At 41.7% G+C, this 11,853-nt stretch overlaps 1 protein-coding gene across 5 annotated transcripts in view; it reads right to left on the bottom strand.

Moving 5' to 3' along the window:
- Positions 1-948: 948 nt before the first annotated feature.
- LOC147800737 (uncharacterized) overlaps positions 949-11,853 on the bottom strand; it is a 52,482-nt gene continuing 41,577 nt past the window's right edge. For 3 of the 5 annotated variants that reach the window (XM_087140602.1, XM_087140606.1, XM_087140611.1), the window contains 3 exons: positions 3,771-3,809; positions 2,648-2,732; positions 949-1,540 (listed from right to left, as the gene is read on the bottom strand). In XM_087140602.1, the coding sequence (XP_086996728.1) occupies positions 1,394-1,540; positions 2,648-2,732; positions 3,771-3,809 (271 nt within the window). In that variant the 3' untranslated portion in view covers positions 949-1,393. Of the gene's footprint in view, positions 2,733-3,770; positions 3,810-11,853 lie in introns of all 5 variants that reach the window. The other 2 variants (XR_015426292.1, XR_015426289.1) reach the window with 2 other exon arrangements.

Genomic DNA, 11,853 nt, shown 5'->3' with positions numbered 1-11,853 from the left:
CTGTCATAGAGGGCGCTATCTCGAGACAGATCGCTATACATGTGACTACAAACAGATCGCCATAATTAGAAACTATCACAGTAAGGTCAGATATTAGGTTTGATCCTGGGCGGCAACAGACTAAGGTTATTATGGATGTAAAATATGCGTTATTCATATTACGTGGTGATGATCAGCAAAAATTATTCAAATAAGCTGCAGCATGCTTCACGTTCAACGCATGAACCGTGAACTGAATATTTTCAAACTGAATCTTCAACTAACATAGTTTTCCCTCCAACACTCAGAGCTAGGTACGCATAAAGAATCCTTCTGAAGCATGGGAGCAGCAGCCAAGGTATTACCATAAACGCAGGTAACCAACCGACCGACCGACCGACCGACCAACCAACCAACCAACCAACCAACCAACCAACCCACCCCCCCACACCCTCAGAGCTAGTTACGCATGAAGAATCCTTCTGAACCATGGCACCAGCAGCCAAGGTATTACCATAAACGCAGGTAACCAACCGACCGACTGACCAACCAACCAACCGACCCACCGACCGACCAACCAACTAACCGACCAACTGACCAACCAACCAACCGACCAACCAACCAACCAACCAACCAACCAACCGACCAACCAACCAACCAACCAACCAACCAACCGACCAACCGACCAACCGACCGACCAACCAACCAACCAACCGACCGACCAACCGACCAACCAACCAACCGACCGACCAACCAACCAACCAACCAACCAACCAACCAACCAACCAACCAACCAACTAACCAACCAACCGACCGACCGACCGACCGACCGACCGACCGACCGACCGACCGACCGACCGACCGACCGACCGACCGACCGACCGACCGACCGACCGACCGACCGACCGACCGACCGACCGACCGACCGACCGACCAGCCAACCAACCAACCAACCAACCAACCAACCAACCAACCAACCAACCAACCAACCAACCAACCAACCAAACCAAAATTGTAAGCCTACGTGTAATGTCTCCACTCGCTTCATTGCTACAACTTTTGACTATTTTTCCTCCGGACTGAGAATTGTAAGGATGAATGCTTATTTGTCCTAAAAGTATATTACTAGTGAATCTCACAGGAATGTTACAACCGCCCACATACAGCATTTTACAGGGAAATTTTCGGACTTTCAGATCGGGATGTCATTTTCTTTCGATTTTCTGTTGGATGGCGTCATACACTAAACTGAAAAATTCGATATAGAGCTCAAAGAAGCTGTTGGATTGGCTTTTCCAAAAAATCGGGTAAAACAATGAAAAAGCAAGCAATGCCAAACGAAATGCCCAAGACCTTCGTTCAACGTGGGAAACGAACCAAAGTAAATTTAGCGCCCTCTGCAGTCTGAAGGTAATCATTTTGGGCTAAGAGCACGCGAAGGTCTAGGCAATGAAACGAATTGATGCCGGTAAACGAGGCCGGTACCTGGAACGTTGACTGGTTCCTGCTCCCACATAGTCCAGATCCAAGACTCCCCTCCTCTTCCTCTTTGTTGTCTGTACTGTTGTGACCCGGTAATGAGAGACAACATAAAAGGGAAGTTCCAATCTGAAACTGTGACTTAAAAGTGAGTTTAGATCAGACTAATTAGCAATGCAAAAAGCATAGAGGGGGCGGGGCCACGACACTCCCCATACTATATATTAATATTGTCGCAAGGCACTTTTTAAATCTTGCAAAGTTTCGTTGAGATCTGTTATCGTAAAAAAGGACACATGTCTCTCGCGAAACTTATACAATCATATTTTCCTGAATAACCCCAGAGGTGCAATTAAAAAAAGGTACACCGCTAAGAGGTTGCTATGGAAAAACATTTTTTCAAGTTTCAAATTTGTAAAATTGGAAAATTGGGGCATGCCATGCAATAGAAAGAATAAAAGGAACAGTTGAAATTCATCGTTGAAATTCATTAAGTGTATTTCAAATCTCCCTGACGAAAACATTAAGTGTATTTCAAATCTCCCTGACAAAAACATTAAGTGTATTTCAAATCTCCCTGACAAAAACATTAAGTGTGTTTCTAATCTTCCTGACAAAAACATTAAGTGTATTTCTAATCTTCCTGACAAATTCATTAAGTGTATTTCTAATCTTCCTGACAAAAACCAAAAATGTAAATGCATCCCATTCTGATACCGATTAACAACTTTTTTTACGTTTGCGAAGGTGTTTCATTTTGGGAGAATAGACGTTTTCGTTGCCAATCAAAATTTGATTACCCCCTTCTCTTTAAGGCCCTTGACACAGTGCCAATTGCGCCTATGAATATTCGCTCTGAAAACGAGAACTTTAAGATTAAAAAGCTCTCTCCTTCCCTTCATATTTAATTGATTTGTTGAACAACAATCTTCTAAAATAGCAAAATATTTCCAACAGAAAAGATTGAAACGAAAGCCTTTCCAGTGTAGAAATTGGGTCTAACGAAAGAACACTGACTGGTTTGGTTTGGATGTCATTCGACCCTTTCTCATTTTTGCCTCTTCATTATGATGCCGTGTTCTTTGAAGGAAACAAAATCGTTCATTGCATTTGCTTCTAATTTTTGAAATATACATGTCACATTTCCCATACATGCAGAAGCCTGTAACGTCGTTAGCTGAACGGTTACCGTCGTAGTTGACCCCGTCTGATCCAATATCCGCAAGTCATGAGGATGGACTGGTACATCATGGCTTGCAATGAGCAAGGTATTCCTTTTAGTAAGGAGGAAATATAAAAATTGGGATTACAATTCTGATTGCCTGTTTGTTTGCGGAGAGAAGGAAAAATGTCCTCTTTGAAAGGTCTATATATAGGCCTTTTCCCCAGTGCCGAATTAAGTATACTTTAAGTCGTGGCAAGTCAGGTCCTTTCGTGTAGACCTTTAGTAGTTTGAATAAGAGAGTTAGAGACCAACCACTGTGTTTGCACGAGTTCAAGACCAGCCACTGTGTTCCCACGCTTCATCAACTCAACCGCATCGACCCCCATTCACCCGTGTGGATTTTTACACACACACATTGACCTCTGACTCGCGGGGGAACTTTCCACAAACATCTCGTGACTGAACTCGTGACCCACCCCCAATTTTCAGTCTTTTAAAGCGTAACTCTGTTCCAGTAAAAATTAAATTAATTTTGCAAGCGCCTAAAGTAAATGTGTACTTGATAAAGACATGTCAGACCAAAGATACATCGTAACTGACGATCCCAATGTCGTTTATGGTCCTCTTGACCCAAGTAAATTAACCATTTCAAAACCGGGCCATGACTAAAGGTCAAGGTGCAAAAATGTGCAGCTCCCCTATTGTTTATTGCCACAACGGTCAAGATAAACGCCATAAATCCTTTTGACGAGCTTTAATTGGATACACTGTCGAGAAATAAACGACCATTTCAATTACTTTAACGGACGACCTTCATACCGTTGTGTACCGCGTCAGACCCCAGCGAAAGCGCTAAATTATTCGTAAATAAGCGAATAACGAGTTTTGAATTTTCGTTGAGAAACGAGCGGCAAGAAGTCGTCAACAATAAAGACGGTAAAATTTAACTCGAGCTAGATATTTTTTAAACGCCTATAAAATAAAATGGAAACGCGCACTTTTTATTTGACTGAATATCCACAGACGTTTAAATTAAAACACGAAATTAATAATATAAAAGGCAACAAGGTCATTAGAGTGAAAAATATACAGTTAGACTTTGAGTATTTAAACATTACAAAATCTATCGAAATCGAGTGGGACATACGCTTGGATGGTAGAGCTGCCACTGGGTCTCGAAGTACTCCTGAAGAAAGAGAAGAAGCAAAAGCTTTAGATCGAATTATCAAAGACTTTTGGAAAGCGCACGCTAACGACAAAACTAGACGAAGCGATTGCAGAACAAGATCAAAGAGTTTGAAATATTTATCAACAAATGAGGTTTTTAATAGAACAAATTAAGCGAGAAACAGACGAGGAATCAGAATAAGATTTCTGCCAGCGATTGGCTGAGTTAGAAAAATTAAAAGAAATTGAATACAACTGTAGAAGACTTGCCTTTACACCTCGTATGGGCCCCGCCCACCATTTCCCTCACCAGAGCCTCCTTTACCATAACTACCCGAAGCCACTCCACCCGAACCCACCCCACCTGAACCAACTCCACCTGAACCTCCTTTACCAGAACCTACGTCCAGTCCCAAACGGGGTCAAAACCAATTACTAAAAGGCGTAACAAAAGTACTTCGTCTCACGGGATATAGACAGCCCATACTTGATAGACTTCGCGGTCAAGACTCTCGATCACTACCAGAGGGCAAAAAAAGGAACCACTGCATGAGAACCCGAGTGTTATGGCATTGGTTGGTTTGACTTTATGTTTAATGCGATTCCGGGGCGTCTTTCAAAGTTCATTCAGAGTCAAAGAGGGCGACCTTAGCCATTACGAACCCCACCTCAAGTTGAAACTAAATAAACAAGTGACTGATTTGTTAGACCTGCTAAAGGTAAAACTTTTACCCTTCGTCATTTATGAAGGCAAGTATAATTTAAGGCCCATGAAATTTGTGTTTATTCATTGTACCAACTTTTATAACGGCCAATCTTCGGACATGTTGGACTTTGTAGATGCTGTACACCATGATTCGGTTATTGCGCATAATGAAACAGTTCATAAACAGAAACATTGACGAGTTGACATTTTTTTTAAACAGCGAGGTGAACTGGTAAGCAACAAAGATGATGGGAATTGAATTGAGTTGGACTTTTTAAAAACAGGTATATTTTAAAAGATGACGACAGACAACCAGTCAAATATGTATCCAGGTTTAACCGGGTATGAAACCGAAACAAACGCGACAAAAATTTACCGGCTTCAAAAAATAGAAGAAATCAAATCGCAGATCTTAAGAGAACGCGACGCTCGCGAAGTTAGTTACAAAAATATCAAACGGCTTTTGACCGCTCTCAATTACGTGGAACACGGCGTAGAAGCGAAAGGCACCACTTCGGCATCTATTGGAATCCCCACCATTTTGGGAGTCATAACCGGGCCCGTAGGACTAGTGATGGAAGGTCTCGCCTTCAGCGCATTTGGTGCATACGCGATGCTAAAGTATGCCTCTCGCCGCCTGACCCACAAAACTAAAAAGCACGATCAAATCCGCGTGCTCGCAGACGCCAAGCTAAGTACAATCGATGAATACGTATCACACGCAATCGAAGACGGTGACATATCACAAGAAGAGTTTGTTTTGATTTTATCCGAGCTTAAAAAGTTTAAGGAAATGAAAGAAAAGATTAGGTCAAACACGACAACAAAATTAAAAGAAAATAAATCGACGAGTAAAGAAGAATTTGAACGACAAGTCAACGAAAAAGCAGAAGCGCTAGCCAATGAAAGGGCAGCAGGTTTTATAAAAGATCTTTTGAAAAAACTTGGCGAGTAAGTTTGCACAAGTCTGTCAAATACGAAGACCAACCACCGGCTTACCGAGACAAAAAACCCACCGTGCCTCCTTTTTAAAAACTTGTTTATATTAAAACAAAAGATGGGACACAACTTTAATCATTTGGCCATCGTGATAAATAAAGACAACTGGTTTTCAGCCGAGTTTCCAAATTTAACCGCGGCGTATAAATTACCAAAAGTGAAAACGGACGAAGCAGTCAATGGTTGGGAAAACGACACGATATCATTTTAACAAAACCAATTTAATTTCGCGGTGAATTGTGCAACGACGGCTTGTGGGGTAGGTTTTGATCTATTATCCGATCCATACGTGTCTGTGCTGTTTAATTTCCACGTTTATTACACGATACGAAAACTATTTTACGACTGCGTGATGCCCATTCCGAGCGACGATGTAGTTAACGCGTTGCACAACAATTACGATCATCGGAAATTTATAGACACTTGTCTATTGTACAACGGCGACCCGAATAAGTCCTGCAAACAGACGCAAGACACCGTATCAAATAGAAAAGGCACGGCTTATTATTACGACGATGGTTATATACCGGTTCCTAGTAAAAACTGCGACGCGCACGACTTACATAAGTTACTTACGTAACAAACGGTAATTATGCAGGATCCACTTTTATGGGTTTCGGTTGGGCTAAACCGCCTAAAGGCTCTGGCCACGCGAGTACATATACCGTAACTTGGATCTCGTAGTCAGACTCAGTTACATTGTCTTGGTGGGATTTCATTCTTAAAAAGTCTAATTTGACAGACGTGGGCATCACAAAAATATATGAGAGTATTATAGCCTACGTTTATGCATTTACTGGGAGCCCAGGCTCAGACCAAGACCAGTGTTTTAGCCCATGGCACCGGTTTAGACGCTCAAAGGCAATTTATAACAATCGTGGAATCTTTGATAAATTCAGAGCCCGACCTCGAACAATCGATTCACCAATTTCAAGATTCGTTACAATATGCAAAAATGCCTATAAATCTCGTAATCGCGCCCGGTTTATATTTGGTGCCCTCTGACATGGACTTACGCATCGGTTCGTTTGAAGGCTATAATTACATTTTACAAATCCCGACCAAAGGTATGACGACCGGTTACGTTCCAAGTTTAAATTCCGATGTTGTTCCTACGGCTTCCGGTCAAGTAGAGGAACCAGAGAACCCGACCAAGTACCAGAACCGGAGCCCACACCTCCTTTACCCGTGCCAAACCCCCTTTACCACCAACAAAACCTTTAGACATGCACAAGGAAGAAAAAATTGTCGTTAACCGTAGGAGCCATTGCCGTTGGTGGACTCGGTTTTATGTTGTACAAGGTATTAACTTAAGTTAACTTAGACTTAACCAAAAATAAAAGGCGTGAAAAAACCCTCCCCATTTTTGAAGAGGGGTTTAATTTTTTTGCCTATGATTAATGTGTTATATTGTCCGAACCAACCTACATTCTCTGCACATTAGTCAAAATCAAAACATCGACACTTACAAACAATGTCCACACGTGCTCGGTAACCCAATCGACCGCCTTACTCGCCACGTTAAATAGTCAACTCAACACGCTACCGATAATGCTGGGTAATGCTGCAAGCGCTTTTAAACCGAGTTTCTTCAATACAGTTGCTAAGTTCCATAGTTGACGTTTGATCCAGTCGGTTACGCCACCTTTGGATGGAGGTTTTGGTTCTGGTTCAGGCGAAGGCCCAGGACTTGGACTAGGACTGCCAGCAGCTCTGACGCTAGCTACGATACTACTTTCACTAAAAGCTGTCAGGATGCTTGCAATTGATATTCCTTGTTCTCGAAACAAAGTTGTATTCTTGTCACGTAAAGTCAAATCACTATCCGTTACTGCTGTAATCGTTTCCTTAATGTGGTTGATTTGGCTACGAAGCTGATCGGCGTTCTTATTAATGACTTCTAACCTGCTCCTCCTATCGAGTTGTAAATCGTCTGACTGCCGCCTAATTTACGCACGTTCTCCTTCAGACTGCGCTTCCTTCAACTCATTTTCAACCTGCTGGATCTGTGCGTCTAATTGATTTAACTTACCCTGGTTCAAACATCTGGTTCAAACTGTAATATTACTGTTCTTTATTTATAATAAAATAAAAACCTAGCCCAAGCAAGCTTATCAGGTGACTTAAGTTTGTTGTCAATTAGCTCATTAGTTAACTGCAAGATTGCTGTAAGTTTGTTGTCAACTAGCTCGTCAGTTGTTGTAAGTTTGTTATTAACTATTTCATTAGCTAGTTGCAAGATTATTGTAAATTTGTCAGACTTCCTTTTACAATTACAACTGTAACAGCAAATTACGCAGTTTGACTTGATATGACCTATGGAGTTATTTAGCCGTTCAATGGTACCCAGGTCGGATTGATGTTTTTCAAATTGCAACTTAACTTTGCAATCCTCATAATAGCAGTACGGATAGTCTTCGATCAATCCGCAGCAAAAATCAGTATCAATGAAGTGATCAGGACCGTATCTGTTGTCTCTCTTATCCCTTCGGCGACAGTTTTGAATCCATTTGTTGATTGTGACTTTAATTGGATCTACACAAATTTTACAAGTTTGCCGCAGTTTACCATGCTCACAAACTGAAGTTCCAACACATTCGATACATTTGTGTTTCTGTCTCCCATGCTCACAGATCGAAGAGCCTCCGCATTCGTTGCATTTTCGTCTTTCTCTCCCGTGCTCGCACTTATTTCTGTTAATTCTCTTTAGCTTTTTATCGATACATTGATTACAGCAGCGGTTCATGGTACCATCTGACTTGGTTCTAAAATCTTGTTTTGACTTTTTACAGGTTGTGCAAGTTTTGTTTTCCATCTCAGATTTATTAAATACTTGTTTGTTTAAGGTGGTTGTAAATTTTGTCCATTTTTATTGAAGTGAAAAATCGATTGGCGGTTCGGTATTTAAAATCAATTTACTAAACCTCACCTCCCTCAAATGTTTTTCAATTGAGGCCCCTTTTCATCGGGTACTACATCGTTCTCGTCCAAGCATTGATCAGATGAATAAAACAAGCAATCCAGGTCGTGTTCGTACGGTAGTTCTTCAACACAGAGTTGTACTTTTGCGACAATAACCAACACGAATGGTTAAAATGCCTACCACTGTAAGCCATTTTGGACAAGGCACATGTACTGCTTCCTTTAGATTTTTTTAAACGATATTTGATAAACTGATCGGCAGCACAATCGTCCACGATAAATAAAGTGTGTGTACTATCGAACACCTTTTGGTACATGTCGATAGCCTCGTTTAATTCGAGTTTCTCCCGATCTAAACCACATAGATACACGTTGTCGTTGGTGTATATCCACAGCTCGTCTAAATAAGTCTTGTTCTTAAATAACGTGGGGCAAATGATTACAATAGCTTCAAACGCGAACCGATATTCGGCCTCCAAAAGATCCAAAATTCACTGGGTCTTGCCCGACCCAATTTTTGCCCACGATTTACGCACAGTGTGGGTTTTTATACATGTTTGCATTCCGACTCATACTTTTGCTTTACTTTAAACAAAACTTAATAAACCAAACTTTTAATAGTCCCATCCTCTACCGTCTGTTGCGCGTCCATTACCAAAAACACGTACACTGTCAACGTACCTGCAGTTTTGGCTTCCCTTTCCATCTGTAGTCTAAAGTCTAACCAAAGTCCGTAATTGTCCTTTAGATACTCAGCCAAGTCAACACCCGTCAAGTTTAGGTCCTTTACTACCGATCGAGCTGATTCAGTATCCAAGTCACCGAAGTACTTTTTAACTTCTGTCCAATGTTGATATTCAAATAGCCCTTGTGAATACAGAATTCGGTTTACCCTCTACCGTGACTACAGTTTTACTTCTATGCAGATTATAGAATCTTTGGGGATTTTTAATGGTCGGATCTTTGAACAGAATTAAAACGCCTTTCAGGCTTCTAATCGTTTTATCAATGCTGATGTTCCATGAGGTGTCTGACTTGTTTACCGCTTGTTTCTTCCAAGAATGAATTCGGTCGAATAAATAGTACACGGGGCCTTTGTGCTTTTGCCCCATAGTTTGTGCTAGGTCTCGATTGGTGACGACTTCGTATGCCAGGGTCAAGTCTGAAATTCCGTTCTCTGCGTTCGTATCTGTAGAATTGACCACTTTGTCGTGCGAATTAAAAGTCAGTTGATACGTCAGAGGTGCTTTAAAACCTGGTGGGTAAAACGGCCCGTGATCTGTCAATAAAGGCATGTCTAACGGAATCGCGTATCTATTTTTAAAAGCGTCTGCGATAGCTTTATCTTTGCCGTTGTTTGCAGCTTCGTTTTTGTCGCCCGCACCCAAACCCAACTTTGCACGTTTTCCCGTTCTACACCGAAATAAGCCATGTTTTTAGTTTGTGACAAAGGTAGCCAATTATCTTTAAAATTGTGAAACACGTCTGCGTCTTTGTAACTCGCAATTTTGTTACGCTGTAGACTGACATTTATTTCTGAGATCAAATTTCTTGCCACGTTATACACGGTGCGATTGTCGTCCGAATCACCGTCTTGGTCCAACTTAAAAGCCAACTTTGCGGTGCCCGGAACAGGTACGTGGTCTATGCCAAATGCGGGGAATTTAACATTAAGCATGTGGTGTGCTGCGATTGTGCTCGGATTGTGTGTGATGGTTACTTCGCGTCTTTCACCTTTAATCGCTCGTGGCACTTTGAGCCTGCAACTTGGGTTTAGCTTTTTAGTGTATTGTTGTGACATTTAAGTTTAAGTTTTAAAACTACATAAAAATCTTAAAGAAGAAAGATAGCGCAATCAACGATACACCCACTCCAAAAAATACAAAAAATAGGTCTTCATATTTTCCCAATAAATCGCGCTTACGAAACGTTTCAGCTCCATGTCTGCCAGCACGCTTTGAATCCCTAAAAGCATGTCTCTGTGGTGGTCCAAGTCAGCACTCATGTCTTCAAGCATTTTGTTCGATGTTGCTTGGTCAGCTTGGATTTAAGTCAATTAGTCTTTAACTTCAAAAAACGGATAGTGCTTTAATGATGGCCGGTGGAGCTATAGTATTCGCTTTGGCATTTACGGCTTCAATTTGTTTATTTAGTAGTCTAAGTAAAAAAAGTAGACGAGGAACGTAAAAGACACGACCTCGCGTTTGAACAGCTGGCGCAAGCTAAACAAGACTGGGAACAAAATCGTGTGCACATGATAGACTTTTTAAACGAGCGAACGAGGCAGGAACGCGCAAGTCAGCACACATTCGTCAATGTGGACGAAGCGTTACGAGCTTACTCAGAGTTGACGAGTAAACAGGTGTTGCCGTTGCCTCCGGAGCCCAGGTTGTCCAATTTCTACGTGCCTTCGGAAGACCAAAAGGTTGGCGAGTTTATATGGATTTTAGGTGGAACTGCTTTGGTCGGTTTTTTGGCCTACCGGTTTAGTTAGGTGTATTTAAAAAAGCTTCTAAGTTATGAATAAAGTAAAGGACAAATCGAAAGACAAAGAATTTAGTAAGTTGTTTTTCAGCCCACAAGGCTATTGGCGAGGTGAAAGCGCCGTAGACCACTTGGCACAAAAACCAGTTGCAGACAAGTCAAAGATCCGAACCTGGTTAAAGAAACAAGCCATTTGGCAAATTTATCTACCTGCCCCTGGATACATACCCAGGCCAAGTACTTTACAATCGGCCTCGGTCAAACCCAATGACACGCAACAAATGGATGTGCTATATTTACCCTGGGATCGAGTAAACCGTAAAACTTTTAAATACGCTTTGACGATAGTAGACGTAGGGTGTAGGTACAAAGAAGCTGAACCGATGACCATTAAAACAGCCAATCAGGCGTTAGAAGCCGTTGAACAAATTCATGAAAGGCCAACCTTGACTTGGCCTAAGGTAATCAACGTAGACTCGGGATCAGAGTCTAAAGGCGAGTTTAAAATGCTTTCGTAAAGACCGTGTATCGGTACAAGGAGGTATACCCGGGGTACATCGGTCATAGGGAATTGTCGAACGATTTAACCACACGTTGGCTGAACGTTTATTTGGCCATTAGTCAGCTCAAGAAATGCTAAACGTAGGTGAGCGAAATGTAGAGTAAGTAAAATGTCTGCCCAAGACATAAAATCATTAAACGAGGAAAAGACCAGGTTAATTGACAAACAGCCTGCACAAGCTATTAAGTTGGGCAGCGTAAAACAAACGCTGGCCGCACCTGAAACGATTGAGCAAAAGGAACTTGGTCCAGATGCTTTCGTTAGGTACCTGTACTACTCAGGAGAACAGGAAGATGGCACCGTCGGAAGAGCAACCCATCCCATTTGTTCTGCAGACGTTTATAAAATTGAGAAACGTACAAGTCAATTTAAACGGATCAATGGTTAAGC

This window comes from Acanthaster planci, linkage group LG01 (assembly GCF_054643075.1).
Source record: "Acanthaster planci isolate LZ-2023a linkage group LG01, COTS_SCS, whole genome shotgun sequence".
Taxonomy (NCBI): Eukaryota; Metazoa; Echinodermata; class Asteroidea; order Valvatida; family Acanthasteridae; genus Acanthaster; species Acanthaster planci.
This window is presented reverse-complemented; position numbering and strand designations above follow the sequence as displayed.